Here is a 26,486-nt window from a genome sequence, read left to right as displayed (position 1 = left end):
TCCTAGGCATAGACTCAGCATAGCGATCTACGAATAACAGAACATCATCGGCATATAGTGCCACCCTATCCTCGCGGGCACCCACCCTGAAGCCAGTGATCCCCGCGTCCGCCCTCAGGAGGCAGGCAAGGGGCTCAATGGCCATAGCAAATAAAGCAGGGGACAGTGGGCAACCCTGTCGCGTACCCCTAGATAGAGGAAAAGAGTGAGACACAAAACCGTTAATTGCCACTCTCGCCAAGGGAGAGGAATACATCAATTGAACATATTTAATAAAGTTTGGACCTATACCGAATCTACGCATAACTTCCCACAAATATGCCCATTCTACGGAATCAAAAGCCTTAGCGGCGTCCAACGAGACGACTATGGAGGAGGTGGGGTCCTTACAGGGGAGTTGTAGATGGGTAAACAGACGTCTAAGGTTAATGGATGTCGACTTATTGGGCATAAATCCCGTCTGATCCGGATGTATAATGTGAGATATGACTGTATTTAATCTGCCGGCCAGAACCTTAGCCAATATTTTAATATCAGTGGGTAAAAGGGATATAGGGCGATAGGACTCAACTCTCCTAATATCCTTATCTGGTTTAGGGAGAACTACAATCAATGCCTCCACCATAGACGGAGGGAGAGACTCCTGTGTAAAAATTTGGCCGTAAAGCTCTAGGAGGCGAGGGACAAAAAAATCCAGATGGTGCCCGTAGACCTCTGAAGGTATGCCGTCCATGCCGGAGGCTTTACCACTAGGGGAGGCCTTAATAGCAGCGATAATCTCTTCGGATGAGATAGGCGCCTCCAGCATATCACAGGCCTCGCTGGACAGGGTGGGGAAGGAAACAGCGTCCAAGTAATCATTGAGATGCAATTGAGTGCACTTCAGCTTGGATTCATATAAGCGGCTATAATAGGACACAAATTCAGCCGCCATTTGTGGGGTCTGAGTTAGGGAAATGCCATCAGGATTTAAAATCTCAACCACTACACTAGTCGGTCTGTCACCCCGGGCCAGGGAGGCCAAGTACGCCCCCGGCCTATCACCCGTAGCGTAAAATTTATGGGAGAGAAAAGGAGTCTATGCTGAGTCTTCTCCATTAGATAATCCTTCCATTCTCTCTGAGCCGATAACCAGGCTAACTTAGAACTATTCAGGGAATCCTGCACGTACTGCAATTCTGCGGCGACACTTTGGGCCTCCAACACCATCTCCCGTTGTTTATAAAAGGACTTCAAGTTAGCTACCCGTTTAATCAAACTCCCTCGCAGAAAGGCCTTAAACGTGTCCCATAGAATAGAGATAGCAGTTCCGGCACTATTTAACTCAAAGAATTCCCGCCATGCGGCCACCAGGTCAGAACCATCCCCCATGTGAACAAGCCAGAACGGGTTAAATTTCCATACAGTCTGGCCCCTAGAACAATTAAAGTCTAAGGTAAGAGTCAAAGGGGAGTGATCCGATATACCCCTAGTTTCATATCTAATATCGCCCACCCGGGGAACCATGTCGCTCGAGAGGAGGGCCAGGTCAATCCTGGAGAACGAAGAATGGGAGTGAGAGAAACAGGAGTATTGTCTAAGAGACGGGTGTCTCAATCTCCAAGGATCAACCAGGCCCAACCCCGACACCACATTGGCAAAAGAGAGATTCCCAGGGCATGCAGTCGACGGAGACCTAGACAGCCTATCCATCGCTGCATCTAGCACATTGTTAAAATCCCCGAGGCAAATAACCGATATCCCGGGGGAAGAGGCCATGAACCCGGCAGCCCTCTTAAGTACATCAGGGGAATAGGGAGGGGGCACATAAACTGCCAGAAGAAGGACAGGGACATAAAATAATCTACATTTCAGAAACACATATCTCCCCCACGGATCCGTCTGCACAGATTCCAGCACAAAGGGGACGGTCCGCTTAATGAGGACTGAAACTCCACGAGAGGCAGAAGTATACGTGGAATGGTACGCCCATCCCACCCAAGGCCTTTTCAGTGAAAGAATCTTATTACCCACCAAGTGTGTTTCCATAAGGCAGACCACATCAGCGGCACAAGTTTTAATCTGTTGGAGTACCAAGGACCTCTTAACTTTGTCACTGAGACCCCGCACATTCCACGATAACACTTTAGTCCCAGCCATAATGCATCAAAAGTAAAATAAATGTAGTACCCCACGGCCAGCCCAATCCACCATGCTTATGCTCAGTCACCAGATACCAATACTCAGATAGTACAACAATGAACCATGTCCATATACACCATACCTCTCCACACACAGTAGAACCATAACCCAGAACCCTCCCCCACCCCCCTCCCTGTATACCACCCCCAACTTGCAGCATACTTGGATCCCAAAACTAAACACAAGTACCCAAATTCAAATACTCAGCTTTCGTAGCACCATTAAGTGGTGCAAGTACACCCTGATCGGGGCCAAGAATATAATGACTCTCGGGAGAACAGAGATAGCCTCCAGCCACCAACCACCACCCCCCCCCACCCCCGATCCAGATAGGAGGGGAAATCACAAACATCCCCCCCCTGGGTCTGTGCAGAACTAAAACAAAACAGCATACCTGCGTAGACAAAAGCCAACACAGCGAACCGTGGGCGTAACCCCCCACCCCCCAGAGGCAACAGGGGATAACAGAAACTCCAAAGCCTACCCGAAGCATCGAAATAAACAAACGAGTAGTCACTCGACCTGTCGTACCTGTGATAACAGAGTAATGTAACTAGGATATTGAAATAGAGAGGACAATGACCCAGTTCAACACTCCCGCAGCCTATTGGCACATATTAATCAACACGCCTGTACAGCCCACATAAATAATAACAAGAGGAGCACATAAGGAGAGAGAAAAGTAAAAAATAAAAGGGAGGACATAACTAAAGCAGTCATGGTAGAACTAGCATTAAAGTTAGGTCGGAGACTTAGGGATCTGCGAGAGCACGTCTCGCCGGGAATCGTCTATCCAGCCACGTCGTGGCCTCACGAGGAGTCGTGAAAAACTTTGTTTCTCCATCAGCCACTACTCGTAACTTAGAGGGTAAGAGCATGGCATACGGCAGGTCAAGTTCACGGAGCCTCCTCTTAACAGATATAAACTGAGCCCTGTCCTTTTGTACATCCACGGCAAAGTCTGGGAAGACTGATATGGGCGATCCATTCCATTTCAAGGGGCCCTTAGTGCGGGCCAGCCTTAGGACTGTGTCGCGGTCTCGGAAATGGAGGAACTTTGCGATAAAGGTGCGAGGTGGAGCCCCTGGAGGCAGCGGGCGCCTCGGAACTCTATGGGCCCGTTCCACGGTAAAGTAAGGTGAGAATTCCTCAGTCCCAAAAGCATCACGGAGCCATTTCACAAGAAATTCTTCAGGAGTTGAGCCCTCCTCCTTTTCCGGCAAGCCAACAAAACGGACGTTATTGCGCCGCAAGCGCCCCTCCATATCCGTCAGTTTTTTGCGCACCTCGGTCATTTGAGATTCCAAAACATCAGTGCGGCGACCCAGCGGGCCGACGGAGTCTTCAACATTGGATATACGGGTCTCAGCTTCGCCCACTCGCTCCCTCACCCGCTGAAGGTCCTGATGTATAATGGAGAGATCAGACTGCACTTGCCCAATCTTGTCCGCCAGACGCGTCTCGCTGGCATTCACCGCATCTAATACTCTCTGCAGGGTAGCATCGGGGTGGTCGGAGGAGGCGGAACTATAAGCAGGAGATGGTTGTGCAGATTCAGATCCAGCATTTTCACCCCCCCCCGACGTTGATTGCCAGGATTTCGGACAAACTTATCCATTGCGCCCGCCGCCGCATTACTTTGGCGTCCGTGCACCATTTTAGACAACACGGTGTCGCTCTGCTCATCCGAGCAAATATATCAAAGCAAATATAAGCAAGCAAGAGGGGGCTTCCACGCCGACACCCTATAGAAAGGTCAGCGGGTTCAGGGCAGAATATGAATATGTATAGCTAAACAGCAGGGCCAGGGGCTCTGGAAATAATGTGCATCCGCCTGATGGAGCAGAGAGCCAGGTATTCCCCCTTAATCAGAGCCATGCGGTGAGGATACACAGGCCCCCGCACCGATCTCCAGGCAGGTTAAGTCCAGGAGCAGCCAGCCAGAGGTGTGCAGTGGAGGGAGAGGGGGGAAGGGCACACGCGACCCAACGGATATCCAGCCAGCCCAGATATGCCCCTACAGAGCCAAGTGTCCCCGATGGCTGCAGCTGGCAGGGAGAGATCGCAGGAGCTACACTTCCGGTCCCCCGCGGCAACGGAGGGTGGCAATCCGGGCAGCCTCAGCTATGGTTCTTGTCCCCCAGCAGGTGTACAGGGCGGCAGCCGAGCTCTCCCCCTTCCTCTCCACAGAAGCGCGGGCGGCGGTACGGAGCCGGAGCCGAACTTACGGTCCCCCGGGCGGCACGAATCCGCGGCGGTGCAGAGCGCCCCAGGCGCCGCAGACTCCTCCAAGACCCTTCAGCAGGTACTCCGGGTGGCGGGTAGATATCCCTCACCTCTCCTCACGAAGAGACGAGCAGCGGCGGAGAGCGGGAGCCGAACTTCCGGTCCGGGGTCAGCGCGAGGCAGCCGCTCCAGCGCCGAGCAGGGCCCGCCGGGTAGATAGGGCTGCAGGAGCTAGGGGAATACAGGCATCCAGCCCAAATTTACTCCGGAGGGGCAGGGGTCATTCATGCAGGGGTGACCTAAATTTCAGACCCAGGGAGGGAGTCCAGGATGCTATTTCAGGATATATTGGCTGGAGAGCTGCACTGTGCAAGTGCTACTCCATGCTCGTCCAGGCCACGCCCCTCCATATGTTGAATTTTAAAATAAGCTGACTTTCCAATATGAACCTTCCACCTTGTACAAAATTCTCTGCTCCAAAAGTTTGCATTTATCTTCTTATTGCAGTATTTTGTACTGAATTAATTAAATTATTAATACACCTTCTCAGCAATTAAATAATTCAGCCCAGATAATTGCAATACTAAATTAGGTTAGAAGTTTGGGAACAGATCATATGTACCAAGTCAAATGGGTCATGCTAGAGGTTCAGAATAAGTGTATTATATATGTATTATACATCTAACAAACACAAATAAATATATATATATATATATATATATATATATATATATATATATATGGTAATAGCAGCCCGGCACTCTGTTTTAAATCCAAACGTCGCCCTGGTGTCCTCAGTGTAAGATCCAATAGCATTCAAAAAAGCTGCGGCACTCAAGGTCTTAGAAAAAATCAAGTGTATTTAAATCATCACAGAAAAATCCATCGACGTTTCGGGGACTCAAACCCCTTTGTCAAGATGTGAACTGTTCACATCTTGACAAAGGGGTTTGAGTCCCCGAAACGTCGATGGATTTTTCTGTGATGATTTAAATACACTTGATTTTTTCTAAGACCTTGAGTGCCGCAGCTTTTTTGAATGCTATATATATATATATATATATATATATACAAAGACTTCCAAGTGCAGCACTCGCAGGCTCACAAATTCAAGCTGTAGTCGGCATGTGTAGTAACGTTTCAGTGCCTCTTTATTAGTGATATGGCATTTTCATCAGACAAAGTGCAGTATCACTAATAAAGAGGCACTGAAACATTACTACACATGCCGACTACAGCTTGAATTTGTGAGCCTGTGAGTGCCGCACTTGGAAGTCTTTGTATCTACATTTGCTGTGAGGGCACCGTGGCCAGTACACTGATTACAGGGAGAGCTGGACCATGCATGCTATATATATATATATATATATATATATAAAACCAATGGGAAAAACCGCACAGAGGGGAGAGGGGACCTGGACTCTCTGGTCTGTTATCAGGAAGGACATGTAAAGTATTATGTTAATCCTGGCTGGAATATAAAGTGATCATACTTGTGACTGTTGCCATGCTGAAATATAGTTCTTTATGAATTTGCTACTGGTGGTGTGCTGGTTTCTCTCTTTTGGCTGGGAAAGTTTGCTTTGGCTTGAAGAATACCCTGATATATAAATATATATATATATATATATACACCCATGCACACACACAAATATATATATATTCAAGAGTCAACGTTTTGGTCCGAAACAGATCTTTTTCAAGACAAGTACAACCACATTTCAATATAACAAATCCATCATATACCATTTGTCTTATAAAATGTAACTGCTGCTGTACTTGTCTTGTAAAAGGTCTGTTTGGGACTGAAGCATCGACTCTTGTTTACCAAGTGAGCATTAAAAAACTGGCTTTATATTTCTATACTGCGGTGAGTGCCCCATTTTGTTTTTAGATATTTATTCTGGATCCTCATGGAATTCCAGATAGATAGATAGATAGATAGATAGATAGATAGATAGATAGATAGATAGATAGATAGATAATTATTATCTAGCCATCAAGGATTTCGGGATTTCAGTTTGGTCAGTATAATATTATGTGACATAATTGAGTTTAGTTATGTCATTATTTAACCAAAAATAAGCCAACACAAAGCCATACATGTAAAAATAGGTAAACTGTTACTGTTTACATATTAATAAAGAAAGCAATTTGACTCAGGTGCTGATATAATCAATATGCCTTTATTATTAGCTCATCAGAAAGTGCCATTACATCTATAGGAAAGCAGATCCAGAATCTTTGGCTGTTTAATCTGGAGTATGCTTAACGCACCGGACATAAAACTTCTCCAATTATTTAGCTAAGCAATTTTTGCTTTTCATCATTGTCTGGAAACCTTTTCAGACATTTTCAAATAATTTTAACTCTATCATTCAACAGCAGGAAAGATTATTTACAATTGGAGATCACTGAAAACAGTTGCCAGCCATCCCAGTAGTGAGCATCCTCACAGACTGACCAAACAGACTCATAACTTTTTGAAAGAACCCAAAAGCTACATGCAGGGATCTACAACCTTCTGCTAACATAATAAATGTTAATGTTCAAGTTATTAAAGTAAAAAAAAATGATATCACTTAAGTTTTCATCTGAAAGAAATACAAGATTTCTGGATCAATGTCTTCTGGACAAACAAAATGAAAGTGGAGTTGTTTAACCTTAATGTACAATGCCATGTTTTGCAAAACGAAACACAGGGCTATCACAAAAACTGCATACCAGCCATCAGATATTGGTGGAGTGATGGTGAATCAGAGTTGTTTAGCCATTTACTGGACCTAGGCTCTTCCCAGGGCCGTTGTAAGGTTTCTCGAAACCCTAGGCAAAACTTACCTCTCCAGCCCCTCAAGTGAAAGTGTGGAGGTAGCATCTTAGAAGTTCAACAGCTGCTGTCTGCATTAACTTTAACAAGGATGAGTATCAGAGTTAATTTTGTGATGGGCAGTCTCGGGGCTGATCCCCCGCCCCCCATCCCCCTCCCCAGATCCTGGTGCCCTATGCATCTCCATAAAACTGCCTAATGGTAGAAGCAGCCCTGGCTCTTCCCCATGAACTTTTCTTTAGACCAAAATATTCTAGATGAATATGCGATGCCTGTCTGACAGGAAACTTGCAACATTACAATGTACAGTAATCACTCTAAGTATAACAGCAAATCTATAACTGATGACTGAAAAAGAAAAGACTAGAGGTTTTGGAATGGTCGTGTCACAGACAGCCTAGATTCCCCTCACACACACACACACACACACACACACACTTTAGCAGAGTTGGACATAAATCAAATGCCTACAAATATAAATTAACTGAATTATTGCAGAGTCTAAGTTTTTGACGATTTTATTGCATATGACTTTTTGATGGTGACATTGTTATCTATCTATCTATCTATCTTGTGTGTGACTGATAACTTTAAAATAGAGATTATGGACTGTCATAAACAACATAAAAAACTAAATTTGAAAGAATCTGTTGAAATAAAGGCATGATTTGGAAGGCACAGAAAATTATCCAACAGAACTGCTCATAAATTCATAACATACGCATAATCCAAAACATTAGTTTAATAGATAAGACAGAACAGGTATAGAACTAACTGCTGTGGTAAAAATAAAACTTGTTGGTCACAAACAGAAACAGTACAATTGAAAAAGAAATTTAAAGAATAACGGGGGAGGTTTATCAAAGCTTGGACAGAGATAAAGTGGAAAACAATCACATTCTTTCATGCTGAGTTTGAAAAATGACAGGAGCTGATTGGTTGATACTTTATCTCTCTCCACATTCTCTCCCCAAACTTTGATAAATCTCCACCAAATTACTCACTTCACAGTCCCTATGCTTATTGAAAATTAGTGTTGAGGTCTGAAACATAGAGGGACTGTTGCAGCAAGTCCATTTATATTGTTTTTTCACTTTGCACATATTCCAGAAACCATTGTAGCAACTGTGGGCAATACTGACTCGTATGGAAACTGAACTCTTCTGCACTTGACTGAATGGGCTTAACTGGGCTTTAACAGGGAACTATGGGTTCTGCAGAATTGTACATGCACAAAAATAGGGTTGGCAATGCTTTGCCAGATGGCGGGATCCCAGCGGTCTGCATACTGACCCCGGGATACCGACAGAAGAATGCCAATATGGGGGAAGGGAGGGGGGGGCGGCTTGCTGCACTCGCCATGCAGCTAACTCGGTGGCTTGCTGTGCTCACCACAGGTTCTATTTCCACTGTATGGTTGTGGGAATAGACCCTGTGGGTCGACATTTCGTCGGTCGGCATTTTAAATGCTCAGAATTCTGGAGTCGGCATGATGACTGCCGGTATCCCAAGCGCAGGTCACATGACCACATCCCCCAAAATATGCCTGTTATCGGATGTATCTTAAGAACCAGAGATAAGGATGGCACAAGTGCACACTGTTGATAATGTTGGCTATGAAATCAAGAGTACAAATAGGTGAAGTCCAACTATGCATGTGGGCCAATATATGCATTCACTCCTGTGTAAGCAATGCAAGAGAAATTAAAGCCACCTTGTGTTTCAACCTGCATCAGCCTCACAATGCATAAAAAAGAATATTTCTAAACCATAAAAATTTTGAAGGAAGAGTGTGGTAGAAGGAAAAGGAAGATCAGAAATACTGCTAATTTGGCTGCAGGAAACATATAAAAATTGTGGTAACTGCCAAACGGGTGTTACTGAGTACCTGCTGACTGTCCATTTGCTGTTTATTTTCTTTATATTATTTCATCAAATCTACAGTAGTAAAAATATGTCTTAAATATGGACCAAACAGCAGTTGCTTCAACTTTTATATATATAACTTCATCTGTATTGCTTGAAAAAGGGTTGTGCGGACCCAAAACTTTGCAACTTTCTAATAGTCATCAAAGTGGAGTGCCATTTATTGTGCCATTTAGTATGCCTATTTATAGGGATGTAGCTATGTGACTGATGGTCAGGATAACGACGGTCACATAACCTCCCCCTGCATCCCGTCCACTGAAAATACCGACAGTCGGCATGCTGACTAGAAGGGACTATTCCCACTCATGTGTGTCAACGACACCCATAGAGTGAGAATAGAACCTGTGGCAAATGCAACTCACCAACGAGCCCGCACCGCCGGCATTCTGTGGCCAGGACGCTGACCACCAGGTTCCCAGCTGCCGGTAACGGGGCCCAACCCTGTTTATATATATAAACACACACACATTTATATATATATATATAGAGAGAGAGAGAGAGAGGGGGGAGAGAGAGAGAGAGTTTGTGCATGGATGGAATGACACACCAGTAAAGATCAAGTAATAGGGACTTTAGACTGTAAGTTTCAATGGTATGTGTGCAGGTACTAATTTCAGTTATATAAGTTCGGTGCAATTGCGGCCCCCCTCACAGCCAAAGACTACTGCTGCATGCACCACAGCCAAACACACACACACAGAAGCAACTTACAGCTAAGAGGAAGGAGGGGTGGGCGGAATGAGGAGTGGAACTGTGCCCCCATCAAGCTTCTCCATCAAGGCCAAGCCCCCCACCCCTTTTTAAATGTATGTTGAGTAATTATTTTTTTTGTTTATGAACTTCAAGTCATACTCTGTGCAGAATTGCACTTTACAGTTGAGAACAAATAACACTGGGGGTAATTCCAAGTTGATCGCAGCAGGAAATTTTTTAGCAGTTGGGCAAAACCATGTGCACTGCAGGGGAGGCAGATATAACATGTGCAGAAAGAGTTAGATTTGGGTGGGTTATTTTATTTCTGTGCAGGGTAAATACTGGCTGCTTTATTTTTACACTGCAAATTAGATTGCAGATTGAACACACCACACCCAAATCTAACTCTCTCTGCACATGTTAAATCTGCCTCCCCTGCAGTGCACATGGTTTTGCCCAACTGCTAAAAAATTTCTTGCTGCGATCAACTTGGAATTACCCCCACTGGGTGTTAACAATCAGATAAATAGGTAAGAGGGCCTTACTCAGAATCATATACTCTATAGAGAAAAGGAGTTTGGAACATGAGGTAAAGTGCATATTGGACAAGTCAACCTGAAATATAAAAAGTGCTTAGGTGGTTTTTATTAACTGGTCACACAATAATGTCAATAAATTGTTTAACATAAAAAGATAAGGAATGTAAATTTGGGGGGAACTGTGTAGAGGGTTAGAAATCTGGTAGGTTACCTAGGGAGTTACAATCATCTTACCTGAAAATGTGTGATTTAAGAGAACAAATTAAAGTTTTGAGACTAGGGTAAACTCTTAATGCACAAATAGGGCATTCCACAGAGTGGACAGAGATGACAGACAATGACAATTATGCAGAAAGTTTAAAAGGTGGCAAATCTACTTTTGAGGGGGAAACTAAACTAAAATTGTAAAATAAATTCAATTATATCACCTCCGCATGTCCATGGGAGTAGCTCCAGACTTGATTATTGTTTGCAGCACCGCAGAGCTGTGTACAAAGATCTGAGAGTCTGGGGTAAGATTAGATTGGCATTTCCACAGTATCTCATCATCATCTCACTCCGATTCACCTTGCCACTATATTTTCTGTAGCTACATGTAAATACTTTTGTGCCCTGAATATTTAAAAACAAGTAATATTTATATTGATTGCTAAAGTAGCAAACACTGTAAAAGGTGAAAAATAACAATGTTTCACTATTCCTCTAAATTGCCCCATGCATTTATGTTGGCTTTCCCAGATTCCCGATCCATGTTGACAATCCACCGACCAAAAACACTGGAAGCCATTGATGATTGGCAATCCATCAGGGAATCGGGGAAATTATGCATTTTAAAAATTCACTGGTTTGCCAAGGGAAATTTCCCCCAATCCATTGTAGATGTAGGGGACCTTATGATACATTCTCAAACTACAGGAGCCTTCCATCTCCAATTAACTGTCTCAATTTGTGATCCCTCTATACAGTAGTCCAGAAATCGGGGGATCAAATTGGGATCAAACATTTTGGATTTCCCAGATTTGCTGATCCCAACCAAAAAAATGATCATGATTAACAAATCCTGGATTAACATGTAGAATTTCACTGATTCCCTGATGGATCGCCTATCATCAATGGCCACCGACTGGCAGTTCGACTGATTGGATCAGGGAATCATAGAATTGTGACTCTGATGTAAGGCCTGCATATGTTATGTTGAGTCCACAAAATGACTACAAATGAAATAGAGAGAAATTATACTGAAATTCCGCATTTAGGCAATTTCTGGATCCCCTTTCTAGTTCACATGCAGTCTACATGTATCACTATTGATCTATTGCTATTTATTGGGGGAAGTATATATAAATGTCCATTATAGTCTACCTTACAAATGCTATTTTAAGATCTAATCTGTGACTACTAGTTTCTGAAAATAGGAAGATGAAAAGACTAACTGGCCTGTTCTGTGTCACTGATGCCTACATATCTCAGTGAATGTACTTAATGGCATGGTGATGCAATATGCCCACTATCTCATTGAATTTATTGTATACTTAATGTGAGGATAGAAAGTGATTTTGCATTTGTAGCTGACAGGACTCTTTAGTACAACGTTGATACAATTACTGTGTGTACAATTTCAGAGATTGCCATCCACAGAAAATGAGCACAGTGTGTAGGGGTAAACTGTAAAAGCTTATGTTGTTTTTCTGCAAAGTGATTATAGAAGACATAGTTAATAGGATGATAAAAGTGGTTTAAAATTATTGAAATGTGTTTAATGTAAAAAAAATCATTACATATATTTGCTGAGAGTAGTCCCCATGTCTCCTACTCTGTCTCTTTCCCTATTATGCCAGCCTGTTCTGCAGAATGAAGCAATACTTAACACAGTTACATTAATAAAACCTTATTATTCTGTATAATTGTGCTTTTGTTGTTATTATTAAATCCCTTCTGTTCTGGAAACTATGTGCTGAAAGAAGCTTACTTACCATACATTAAATCTTGATAATGTAATAATGAGTCTTTTAAGAGGATAATAATTTTCATTCCCCTATCTGCAGCTATAAAGATTGTATACAGCTAATCCAGTTTGCCCTTTCAATTAAACTTGTTCAGCGTGTTCTATTTAGTCAGCACCTGAATGGGCCATTAAAATTCTTGGTCTGTAAGAGTTGTATGCTGTTCACTGTTGTTTTTAAATTCTATTAAATCCAAATAGTCTTTATCACCCCATGACCACTGTGACTTCAATCAGCCAATTTAATTACCTTACAAAAGTGTCAGTGGAAAAAGCTAAGAAAAACAGGAAGAGATGTGACGTTATCAAATTGAAATCTTTCTCTCCAGTGTTTAATCTGGACCAGTCAATAAAAATGCTCCTCAACTCTTCCCTTCAAGGGATATTTAACCTCACGTTCTTTCCAAGGTTTTTTATGTGCTTGAAAGTTCTTGAGCTGATGAACATGGATGTCCCTTTGGCTTATTATCAACCATGCACAATTTGATATAACATTGATGCACTGATGAACATCAGATTTTATCAGAAGAGGGATATCACTGCAAAACTGGTGCCTTTGGAATGGAAAAAATACATACAGAACTATGGTTTTAAGAGTGTACCACCAAATTGCTTATACCACACTAGTCAATAGGTATTAAAATTCCATTTTTTCACTACATAGTATTCATTCGTACGTGTACTCCAATGCAGATCATTATTGTGTATTTGATTCAGAATACGTCTACCATGACTTACGAATCATTATATGAAATCAGACACTCATTATTCATTAAAAAAGAATGGATAGAGAGATAAGATAGATAGATAGATAGATAGATAGATAGATAGATAGATAGATAGATTCTGTCAATGTACTATGAGTGTGAGAGCTGTGCTTCGTAGTATATAAATATAAATGCTTAAATACATACATACATGCCAATATACCCATCATCATGTAAACTCTGACTTCTAACTTCATCTGCCGCAGTAATCAGGATTACAGCTATGTGCTGTAGTATAACCGTTACAGACCACTGTTAAAATCTATATATTTAAAAAGTAAATACATAAATAGTTGTTTGTGTCTGGATACGTGTGGTTTCAATCTCTTATTCTACAGGCCTTGCATAGTACATAACCATGTATCCATAAATCCGGGTGGTTTTTACTAAAATGCAGTAGTTAGACATACAGTATGATGGGTGTAATTTACTAAAATTTTGGTCTTGAAATGTGAATAAATGGCATCAGTTACGAATAAGGTGTAAGCACAACTATTTTTTTCTCATTTTTTGCAGGGAAACTTGAATTGCTTCAGTAAAACTGCATCATAATTGACAGTCTTTATAGTCTAGTAATCCTACGGTAGTGGTGGGTGAAAAATCTGAGCTAGAGCGCTGTAACCCCTGCCAGCTATTTTTCCTGTGCCATCCTGCCTCAAGTGAATAACAGTGTGTGAATTGCTGGCATGCATGCATGGCTGACACCGGGTTTCATCATGATGGCACTGGCAAAGTACTGATTTTATGACTAATAGCATATGCAAAAAAAAAATACAGCTCCCGGAATTACATACAGTGTAACCAGTACTAAATACTGCACACTAGCCTGACATCTCATAGGTCGTGAATAGTGCATCCGGCGTAAGTAGAAAATAGACAAGTACTGTACAAACAGCGCATTTGATTTTTTTTCCCCCCCAGAGATGACATATATTACACTAGCCACGTACATAATACAGAAATGAACACGTTTTGATATTAAGACGCTGGAAAGTCGTGTTTAACTTATACATCCTAACGCCTGTGCTGCCATTTACAACACATGTGTGAGTCCACTCTCAACACACTTTTCAATAACTTTTCATTAATTTCACTGGATAGTAATAATATATGTCTGGGTGTGTGTGTCTCCTTAGACATGGTATTGATAAGAGAAGAAGAGGAAGCAATGTTCCATTCTAGATATGTAAAGCGGGGTTACTGGAGATGGGAGCTGGGATTACACTGGCATACTTTTCTTGCACAGGAGCTGAAAGCACAGCAATTGTTTAAGGACTCGTCTGTTGCCATAGTGCTGCAGGCAGAGGCAGAAATCAGCGGCTAGTTCTCTTTGAAGACTCTCATCAGACAAGTCTTGACCTCAGCCTGGCAGAAGGGAACATGGGACTGCGCACTACTATTGTTATTAATATTGTTTAATGTTCTGTAAGAAAAAAAAAAAAAAATGAATGGTCCTTTGTTTCGTAAAAGGGCAACGATGTGGGAAAACATGTCCCCGTGATGACTGAGTCACATCCGCAAGCCGTCTGTCATGGTCAAAAGACAAGGCAATGTCGGAGGGATAGAGCCTATAAAATACCCAGTGTTAAAAGAGAATAAATACTCCCTAGCGTCGTGGTAGGTAAGGTTCACCATTACTACCATCCATAGCACCGGCTATGGATGGTAGAATATCTGTACGTCTACTTCATACATCGGAGCTGTCTAGGTACTGTACATTGTCTTGTTTCCAGTAATGACGTGTGGCAACAGAGAACTGATCTGCTTTCCCTTTCAATGAAGAGTGTATTACTTCTTATTGTTGAGTTACCTGACAGCACGATTACTTATGTTGCAAGTGATTTATAGAAGACGAGGGGTTTTCTGTACCTCCTAATCAGTAGAACTTCCCCATTGGGTGTTGGAAGAGTAGAACACTGTTGCTAGCAAGTGATTGCCTTAATGGATGAGTGACAATGTGAATTGTGTTGCATGTCCCGGTACCATTACAAAAACATATTTAGCTGGTGCATTGATTCTATTGTAATACACCAGTTATGTTCACACCGTGCAAAGCAATTCATGCAATGATATATGAATCTGTGTATACGCTTCCAGGGAAACAAGCATTCCTGGAGATGGTTGCTACTAGCAACGTGCCTCAAGCACCACCTTAAAACCAGATGGCGGCAGAGGAAAGTCACACTATGAATTCAGCACGATAGATTAATAATAGTCCTGCATCTTCTTCAGCATCGCGAAATTTTATTTTTTTTCACGCAAATGCATCACTATTATTTTTCAGCTATCCATCATAATGTCACTATAAACAATGGAGCAGAAAAAAAAACATGGATGAGAATTTAACCCCTGATAAATATCCTCAGACCATGGCATGCATCGTGCATGTCCTTCATTACCATTGGGATCTATCTGCACCTATCTATCACTCAATGAATGGTCCATAACGCTCAATATGTTCTGCAATGTGATTATGAAAGGCACCCATGTTTGGCAGCGTACTGTAGCTCCACTATATAAAGTTTCCCTAGACTTCACAAGTAGACGGGATCAGTTTGCTTGGTTGTAAGTTTAGCCCAAAAATACTTGGTTGGTATATCAGCTGTATCACGTTATTACACCACCTTTCCGAGATCTCTGAGCAGATTAGTGTGTAGGTTCTATACACAGGGCAAGGAAATGTGCCTCTATAGCCAACTAATATCAGAGGGTTTTTTTTCTGTCCACAAGTCTCAAATGAGTGAAACTGGTCTGCAACTTACTATGAGAGGTCATAAAGGAATTTACAGCATTACAGAGGTATCCTGGTCCCCATAAACATCTTACAGGAGAATGAAACTGCTTGCAGAGTTTATAAGAAATACTATTGTTGACAATTTTATGTGACTGTGGACTAGTATCTCACCTTTTGTCAGTCAGTACACAAGTCATTTGTAAAAATAGAAATAAAAGCATAATATGACTAACACGTTACAATATACACCGATACAATACTCCAAATAAGCTACAGTGACACATTGCTACTATGTTCTTCATTATCACAGATATGTAGTCGCTTCATTCAGCGGTCTGCAGTGACAACAATCCATTTCTGCAGACATCAGAAATACTGTATATCAGTGTGTTTTCATTGTGGAAGGCAGATCTCACACAGAACCTGCTTGCAATGATCCCACCTAAAACATGCTAGCAGCCATCTGTGTATTGTTTTCCATGATCACATTCTATGCATAGCAAAGTAAAAGCAAATCTTACCAAATCGTAAAACATGTGTCGTCCCTTGAGTATACCCAATCCAAAACAAGCAAGCGATGAATCTTAGGGTGCACCTGAAGAATGAATGAGTTAGAAAGGGGGAAATAATCTCCATGGTTCCAGTGTACATCCGCACGTTTCCTTCCCACTATACAGCGTCAGGTTTCCCGGTAGGGTAAGAATGAAAAGACGTAGACTGATGGCCCTCAGAAACGATCACGGCATGGTCACAGAGACATGAGCGAGGAGGATCCGCTTCCCAAACCCATTAGCAATCCCTGCATGTTCTTCATTCACTGCGCCAAGGAGCAACCTTCAACTGCAAGGAATGGTGGGACATCCATGTTAGTCAGAGGGGGGAGAATCCTTCAGAAATCCAAACCATATGTCCATCCCGGTGAGCCTGGAAGGGATGAAGGGGGAGGGAAGGCAATCAATAGATAATCCAGCTCGGAAAAATCGCTGAGCTATGGTATCATAGGGGAAGTCTGTGTGCAAAAGCGATTTACTGGTAAAAGGGTTTGCTGTTTTCCCTTTCTGCTGCACTGCTGCACAGCTTCTGACGTGCAGCCAAGATTAAGTGAGAGAAATTGAGATAGCTCCACTCTTTTAAGGCTGCCAGCCAGACAGCCTTCCCCAATTTGTATTAAGCAACTGATCTGATATCCCCGTGCTGAAAAGCTGCTTGGTTTTATTCATGGGCAGAGTGCATTCATTTCCCAGCTAGATTTCTCATAACATTGACAAATATGGTTGTGCAGCCCCATGTAAAATCAATGCACGGATATCACTAAGCGACGGGAAAGCTGCTGTGAGTCAGCTCTGCTCTGATGCTGAAAATTAGGAAGTTTGAGATGTGACAGTAGTTTTAGATACAATGTTGCAGATTATCATAAGGATTGAACATTCTTCCCCTAGTTGGCTATCTTCCTAGATGAGCGAGTTAACCCATTCATTGAAAAGTAAGGAACTGGCTGCAGCGTAATCGACTATTGCCCACTCCGGCAGTCAATAGGTTAAAGTCACAGTAAACTCACCCTATATATTTGTAAACGCTGATTTAATTTAGCGGTAAACGCAGTGCTATTATGGAGAACTAAACTTTATCACTACACATGATTACTGTCATCTGGAACCTGAACGCAATTTTACACCTACACATGGTATGTTATTAGCGCAACAGCTGACATCTGTATTCACATTTTAACCATGGCAAGGGGCTTAAGTAATGTAAAAATGCACATTTCGAGTAACAATTTGGTAATATTATGTGTGTACAGTAAATTGCTGTTTATGGCAGTAAAGAGATTCAGAAGCCTGGATAAAATATATGGTTTACCTTTAAAATGCTATGATTTTTCAGCATCACGTAATATGTAATGGATGTTATTAGAACATTATTGATATTTGAGGGCTGTAAAAGAACATAGTTAACAATAAGTGGCTGGGATGGTGGATGGGGGTAGGTTGCACTTGCTACTAATCATGGAAGTAGTCTTTCATTTTACATTTGGTTAAATTGCTAGTTTTGCCCACAAAACTGATGCTCAGCATTGCAAACCAGAATGTATAGAGAATTTATAGTATTATGTGTTGTATATAGTGTAGTGCCTCAGACTGAACCTTAATGTTTCATAACTGAATCCCATTTTATATATATTCAGTCAAATAGACCATCAATATCAATAGTCCTTTCTCTAAATATTCAGTCTCATTACACTTTTAAATGGAGATATGGATCCAGTGTCAAATCTGGCATCATGAATGGTCATTTCTGCTACCTGTAGGATATCTGGAGGCAAATCTGTCAAATATTTTGGCAAAACTACCATTATATATGAATGCTGTCCATAAAAATCAAGGACATCTAGCGACTCCTTCAGTTCATACATATAACTCTTTCAGAATGTACAGGTCAGTAAACACTTCATTTTATTTGCCAGCATGTGCAACTATAAACACTTGGGTGTGATGATGTGCTAAAAGTCTGTGCAGTGTTATATTATACATATAAACTGGATTGCCGTGTGCTTCAGGTGCAATAAAATAGGATTCCTTGGTGGGTGGGTGGTTGGTTTATTACTTTTGACTAAATATATATTTTTTATTTTGTGTTCAAGTACTTCTTACCTGAAAATTGTTACAACTTTTGAAAATGTGCTACAACAAAGCTTGTGAAAATATCATCAATGATTATACACATTAACTATCAAACAACTAGTTGCAGCACCACAAAAATGTCGTTCACATCTTTTTGCCGTAAACATTGTTAGGGCAGTATCAAAGAATGGCTATTGTCAAAACGCCTGAATGTGAGTTGAGGTAGCGATCCTGAACACTGCACGTTCGGGAACCGTGGATATTGGGAGTGCGTTTCAGCACCAAGGAGAGCACTGCTATAGTACTATTCTTCCAAGGTTTTACATACTGTAGCTGTCAGCACAGCTGCATGTAACTGGGGATACTGTCGATCACACATAATCACTTTCTTTTCTTCTATGATTGGAATTAACCGTCAGATCCCAGCTCCAAAGAAGTAGGTGGGGATTATTTCTTTGTAGGCCCCGGCGCACACCTCACCAGGCAGGCACTAAGACAATTGACAAGGACATTGAGCCTTATAATGTACTGTATGTACAGCACTTCAAAATATTATAGTGAATACGCCCCTACAACTTATCTAGACAGTGCGTATTTGTGCAAGAGATTTGATTCTTGCAAGAGACGTACTTTATTACTTTTAGATCCATGCAAATACAGTATGATTGAGACTTAACAGTGGCAACTCTTCTATTGGATGAACAACTTGTTTAAACATCCCAGTTAGGGGAAATCAGTGGCTGGGTAGCATGAGCAAACTATTAAGCAATCAAATTGAGTTTATGTGTCCATGCTTGTTAATATCTGTTTCAGTAAAAGGCAGTACAATTAAGCATATGGAACAATGGATCGTGTGCCTGCAGAACAGCTACAGTACCAAATAAAATTAAACTTGTGTGTGAACAAATTGAGAGATATATGCAGCATAAACAGCTTGTCTTTGTAAAAAAAACAAAAATCCAACAAGTTAACAAGGAAAACAATGCTCTTTTGTAATATTGTTTAGGCAGATGGATTCATGGAATAATATATTTGAGGTGAACATTGGTAGGAATGCCATGATGTGTGGCCTTTAAATACCTTATATGAGGCCAACATAACATTTGGCTAGTATACTGTAATGCTAAATTTCCACACAATCAACTAAGCACCGACATTAAATTCACTTAATAACGTTATTCAGGTTGAAAATTCATATGTATGTTCATCAATTACAAACCATTAGCCAGTAAGTGGTACACAAACCACCTCCTCTTCCCAACTGAATATGCCACGACATAAGGGAATATGAGCTGAATAAACAGTTCTTACACCCTCTTATGTCCTGCTTACATCTGGGCTATTTTACTGCCTCAATCCGCCCATGTTACCAACACAACACACTCAATACTCTGCCAGTAATAACATACATGTAGGTGACGTATGGCCCATTTAAGAAGGTGGAATCAAATCTTCTTTACTACATACTGGCAGTTGGAATTCTCCCTGGGTCAGCACAGTATATATGCTTATTATTTGACTGTAGCCCTATATTTTGTTGTATAATTCTGTACTGAGAGTGAGTCTATATGCAAGGTCTAACTGTACAGGTCAGTGAAGATGGAATGCATTTTCTTCCAATTTTAGGGGATGAACTGCAGCCTTCAGAGAGTCCTTAAACTGGACGATTGCAAATTAGTTTTATGATTGATATACGAGCAATTGCATGTATAACAGTGATCATAACCTAACCATTAACATATATGCTGTAGGGAAAATGAAGTTACATATTTATGGGCACATTTACATGTGCACATTTTGTACAGGAATCAGAAGCAGAGTCTGAATATACATAGACACACATATACAATTGAACAGGCGTTGGCTACATACACTGGCCTTAAAAGTCTGCATTTAAGAAACATTTTAACAGACGTAAAGTGCTCGACAATGGATTTGATAGTAGGTAAAGTGCATTATACTAAATAACGCTGTATATATTAGCTCTACTGTTTAGCGTTTATCATTACTGAGGTTTTTTATAATGCTTCGTGTTCCATTTTAGTGCTGCTGACACAAGTGAATGACTATACAGTAGCTGAAACAGAGATGATTTAAGAAGAATCAATTTATGGGTTTGGCTTGAACAAGATATTACTGCGTTTAAAAAAAAGATAGGTTAGACGCATTTGTAAACGCATGTTAAACGCATATATGAATGCATTACACTTTATGCTGTATATGTTCTAACTTGTGGATTGCAAATGCTATTGTGTGCAGAGACATCATTTGATGTACACAATAGCATTGATTTGTATTTGAACTGAACTGCAAATGAGGGCATGGAGCTTTACTTTTCATAAACTATGGTAATCTAGATGTAATTGTCTATACTTCATCGACTATTGCATTACAATGTTAAGAATTGATCCTATAACAAAATCACATTAGATGATCCAACCTTGTTTTCATTATAAATCTGTTACTTTATTATTTAGTCACATTTTAGATGAGGTATACTTTACGTCGTACTATTTAGTACCGGGTATAGGAAGATAATGGGCAAAACCACTATTTACAGAAATGTTTTAATGGTTATGAATGACTCTTTGCTATTATACTTATTGGGTAGAAGTATTCTAAATTGCACGTTTCCTATGCAGTTTACTTTTACGCCTTTATTTTAAATACTTTACTATCACTCTGTTCCGCCGAAAGAAGGACTGAGAACAAGAGAGAGGAGAGATTTGGTACAATATGAAGCAAGAGCTGTGTGCAGCACTGTAGTCATTATCAATAGTAGTTGGTCTGCAGTAAACCCAGCGATCACTACATGGTTTGGATTGATGTAGGTGTGGATTTATCAGCTGTTATCAGTTCCGGTTTATCAGTTTCACACAGGCCTTGATCCCGTTTACTCCCACAAAGCATACAAAGCCTGGATTTTCCTCTGCTTCCTATTAGCTCACTCTATTTCTGATTTATAACCTAGCCTCTGACATTTTGATGATTAATGACAATTTAAGACGTTAATTAATGTTTTGCTGCTAAGAAATCTTGAATTCTAATTAAAGATCTGTCTCTACAATAGATTTACCGTTCTGGTCAGTTGCAGATCTCTTATGAATATCCTTTGGAAGTAGGGAATGTGATTTACAGTAGTATTCCAAAATAAAGAGAATATACTTTAAAGTGTGTGTGCCTGTGTGTGTGGTTCTATTATAAACTGTGTAGGGCGAATGACACACACACACACACACACACACACACACACACACACACACACACACACACACACACACACACAGCGCCCAATGCATACAACAAGCACACTTTTGTTATATTGTATTCATTTTATTCACCTAAAGACATTCTGTGACTGTCAGTTCAAGATTGTAAAAATACAGCACAGCCTGGCAAAACCAAGGGGTCCCTAAGCATTAATATAACACCAGTCAGACAAAAGTGAGAGATGCTTTCTCTGATAAAGCAGAGCAGTAAGAGAATAATCTGCCCCCGGACTGCTTAAACAGTAAATACACACTTTCTCCTGTGCCACGAAAAGTCCAAATGGAATGCCAAGTGATCCAAGAGAGATGGGAAGTGGGTGGAGTCTCTGGGGCTATTGTCAGGTCCGGCGACTCCCTCCACTCTGTTGTTACCATTTTTATTGCACACTTGACAGCGCTGACATATATAAAGAAGCAAGGGAACCTCGCACAGAACACTTACCTTATAATAGTAAGGTGATCCTTTGGCGTCTTGCTGCTGGAGAACTTACAAGCGGGAAGCGAGGGAAGAACACCTTGGCTGGGACCTCAGCACTTCTAGCTGATCACAGTAACGTTAGAATGCAGAGTCCCGAGATATGGACGGGAGACACTCCCACTGTTGCAAGCGATGCCCAGCAGTAGTGAGGAATATCTGCTTCTTGCTTTCAGAATGTGTTGTGTTACACTACATGCAAGAGAGCTGCATTGCAAGTACCAAACATAAATATGTCTATATACAACCTACATTGCTCTACACTACTGTACTGGGCGTTTCATCTAGCCATAAAATACTTGCATCAATGACAAGCGAATGATTACATCTGTGAATAGAATAGATTGTGATTCTGCATCTGAGCATGAACTACAGTAATTATAAGACGATATGGAGTACAATATGTGTCTAATGTAATATACAATAGATCATTTGGCTGGTATGGCTTATAAAGGAGACACAATGCAATTTTAGCAACAAGGGAAGCATGTCTTTTCTATTTGTTGTGATAGTAAATATGCATACAGTATATTACAATTTGTGACAGTGGCAGTAGCAAACAGGGCTGAAATTTTTCAGCAACCTTCATGTTACTCTGAGAAAATCACTAATTGACCTCTTCTCCATTCCAGCACAGACAAGCGAATGACAGTGTGTGTTATTACTGATATATAGTTATTAGCTTGCTTTACAGTTTGGTTAACTCACACAGCTTTTAATTTTAGTAACAACTTAGAAATCCGCAGGATAAACGGAGCTTATTATAATGATGGCTGTGTGTTATTATCTATGGGATGCTGGTAAAATGCATCTAGAGTAAATGGAGAAAGTTTCAAGGGAATAAAATGCACATCTTCAAAATCACAACATCCCCTGGGGGGATTTCTAAGAGTGCACTCAGGCATTGAAAATGTAATCAAGACGCACGCATTTAGTGTGCAATGCATGCAATATTCAAGCACAGAATTCATGTCTGGGAACAGTGTGTAAAAATTCATGTATTGTACTTGACAAGAGAATGCACGTTATACAGTATGTAGTTAAATGTATACCCAGAGTCTACATGTATCAGTTAAACTCATATAACATATAACAATACCTTCTGAGAGATTCACATAGGTAGCTGTACACTGTGGGGATCATTCCGAGTTGTTCGCTCGGTAAAAATCTTCGCATCGCAGCGATTTTCCGCTTAATGCGCATGCGCAATGTCCGCACTGCGACTGCGCCAAGTAAATTTGCTATGCAGTTAGGATTTTTACTCACGGCTTTTTCATCGTTCTGGCGATCGTAATGTGATTGACAGGAAATGGGTGTTACTGGGCGGAAACAGGCCGTTTTATGGGCGTGTGGGAAAAAACGCTACCGTTTCCGGAAAAAACGCAGGAGTGGCCGGAGAAACGGGGGAGTGTCTGGGCGAACGCTGGGTGTGTTTGTGACGTCAAACCAGGAACGACAAGCACTGAAATGATCGCAAATACCGAGTAAGTCTGGAGCTACTCAGAAACTGCTACGAGGTGTGTAATCGCAATATTGCGAATACATCGTTAACAATTTTAAGATGCTAAGATTCACTCCCAGTAGGCGGCGGCTTAGCATGAGCAAATCTGCTAAAATCCGCTTGCGAGCGAACAACTCGGAATGACCCCCTGTATTGCTATTTGATCTCATAACCACTAGCATCAAACATGTGTAAGTCATTGTTGTTCAGATTTCAAAGGGTCCTTGGGCTTAAGCTAGCCACAACAATACTACTTTGATTGAGATATCAATTGATTGGCTTAGTATTGCCACACCTATGACCACAAAATAGTGCAAATTATTTAATTATTATTGCAAAAGCAATGCAAAGATGATATGTGGTAAACTGTTAAATTGGAAAGTGATCTTGTCTATTGTCACAGGTATGTGAATACTACTGCTTGATCAAAGCATCAAGAGGCCAGTGGGCTGTTTTAACAATATCCTGAGTTTGGTCTCAATAAATGTCTTTTTGGGGTGGCACTTGATATATACCGGGTGTCGGGATCCCGGCACTCAGCATACCGGCTTCGGAATCCTGACCGCCAGTATACTGACAACTAATCTCCCTCTTGGGGTGTCCACAACGTATTTTCGATAGCAACATAGCACAGCAATAAGAAATGTTATTTTGGGGCAATTTACCAAGGATACTTTGCTGGGACCTGGGCTCCCAAAAAAAAGCCTTTGCTGGGGAAGGCTAAAAGAAAATTTACTGCTTTCATGATAATTCCCAGGATCAGACACGGCTCAGCACCTGTGCAAGTGCAGCCAGCGTGCAGCACATGAGAAATGGGGTATTTACCAGAGAAAGATTCTTCAGTGCAAGCTCTGAAATTTTTATTTTTTTTATTTTTTATTGAAGCCCATAGTGCAGGGGTCGGCAATTATTTCAGCTGAGGGGCCACTTGACATTTCCTGTCAGTATCCGAGGGCCACATACAAAATAGCAGCTCCCCCCACTTGCCAAAAATATAGGGACGTGCTTCATGTGGAAGGGGTGTGGGCAAAAAATAATACAGATTCATATTAGGCTGCACAATAGTCTCCATTATTCAAATTGCGCCACACAGCGCCACTTACACACATTACACCAGATAGAGCCCCTTTTACACAGTATGGAAGGTAGAGCCCCTTTTACACATTACAGCAGGTAGAGCCCCTTTTACAAATTACAGCAGGTAGAGCCCCCTTTTACACATTAACATTTTATTTAGGATAATTATTGTGCAGCAAGCAAATTATCCAGTGTCATATGGCCCCTGGGGAAAGGTGTGACACAGTGACAGAACACGGGGAGGGGGGGTGACAGTGACAGAACACGGGGTGTGTGACACGGTGACAGAACACGGTGGGGGTGACACGGTGACAGAACACGGGGTGTGTGACACGGTGACAGAACACGGTGGGGGTGACACGGTGACAGAACACGGGGGTGACACGGTGACAGAACACGGGGGTGTGACACGGTGACAGAACACGGGGGGGTGTGACACGGTGACAGAACACGGGGGTGTGACACGGTGACAGAACACGGTGGGGTTGACACGGTGACAGAACACGGGGGGTGTGACACGGTGACAGAACACGGGGGGTGTGACACGGTGACAGAACACGGGGGTGTGACACGGTGACAGAACACGGTGCATGTGACACGGTGACAGAACATGGGGGGGTGTGACAGTGACAGAACACGAGGGGTTATATGTGACTGAACACGGGGGTGACATGGTGACAGAACACGGGAGGAGTTGGTACAGTGAGAGCTAAAGATCTCTCCCCCAAACCTAAAAACAGACGGATGCCACTGCCTGCACACACAAATATACGCACACTATCACACACACACACACACACACACACACACACACACACACCTTTCTTTCTCTCACTCACTTTTCCCATTAACTTTACTGATCTGGCTGGCTGGCAGTAGCAGGAAGGATGGATCTATTCTGTACAAGTCTGGCTCTTGTCCCGTGTAGCTCCGCCCCCCTGAGGTCCCGTGTAGCCCCGCCCCCTCCTCGGCACGTAGCTCTGCCCCTTTTCAGCTGAACCCAGCCGTTGTCACTGGGGACTCTAAAGGAGGGAGGAGGCTGCTACAACGCAGCAGCAGGGGAGAGAGGCACCACCGGCAGCTTCGAGGTACTGCAGCTCAGAGCAATGACAAGCAGCTCAGCCGTTCGGGCCGCTTGTCATTGCTCGCTGGTGGGAGGCAGTGGGCCGGACAGGATCAGTTTGCGGGCCGCATCCCTACCATAGTGTTTAGACTACAAAGGGCTGAAGCTATATAAAGATAAGCATTAGTTAATGTGGTCAAACTCAGAAAGGCTAAGCTTGCAGAGCTTGGGTAAATGAGGCATTTTAGAAACTGCATTTTTGAATGGAAAGATGCGGATTATATCTTTGATATCTGTTGCAGTAACCCTTCGGTAAATACCCTCAATGCTCAAAAATCCATAATTCTTACAAAAATAAAAATAAAAATTTTCTGCTTTTTTGGGCTTACTAAATCACTGATTGATTTGACCACACATATGTGAAAAGTTAATACCTATGAACTGGACCAAAAACACTCAGCACTTCATTAATCTAAAAAAAATACCAAAAGAAACATGTAGTCTAAGCCTCCATATATAAGTAAAATGATACACAATTCCCATGTAAAGTACTGTATAAGGACAGCTGCATGGCCATAGAGG

At 41.8% G+C, this 26,486-nt stretch overlaps 1 protein-coding gene across 1 annotated transcript in view; it reads right to left on the bottom strand.

Annotated features, from left to right (window-relative positions):
• The window catches only part of GRIK2 (glutamate ionotropic receptor kainate type subunit 2), an 839,395-nt gene extending 816,950 nt beyond the window's left edge, over nt 1–22,445 (bottom strand). Inside the window, exons 1-2 of the mRNA XM_063917041.1 lie at nt 22,231–22,445; nt 16,420–16,822 (exon numbers count right to left, since the gene is read on the bottom strand). Of these exons, the coding sequence (XP_063773111.1) occupies nt 16,420–16,549 (130 nt within the window). The 5' untranslated portion in view covers nt 16,550–16,822; nt 22,231–22,445. The remainder of the gene's footprint in view (nt 1–16,419; nt 16,823–22,230) is intronic.
• Nucleotides 22,446–26,486: the final 4,041 nt, after the last annotated feature.

This window comes from Pseudophryne corroboree, chromosome 4, assembly GCF_028390025.1.
Source record: "Pseudophryne corroboree isolate aPseCor3 chromosome 4, aPseCor3.hap2, whole genome shotgun sequence".
NCBI lineage: Eukaryota > Metazoa > Chordata > Amphibia > Anura > Myobatrachidae > Pseudophryne > Pseudophryne corroboree.
Note: the sequence above shows the minus strand (reverse complement) of the source record. Positions and strands in the feature narration are given on the sequence as shown.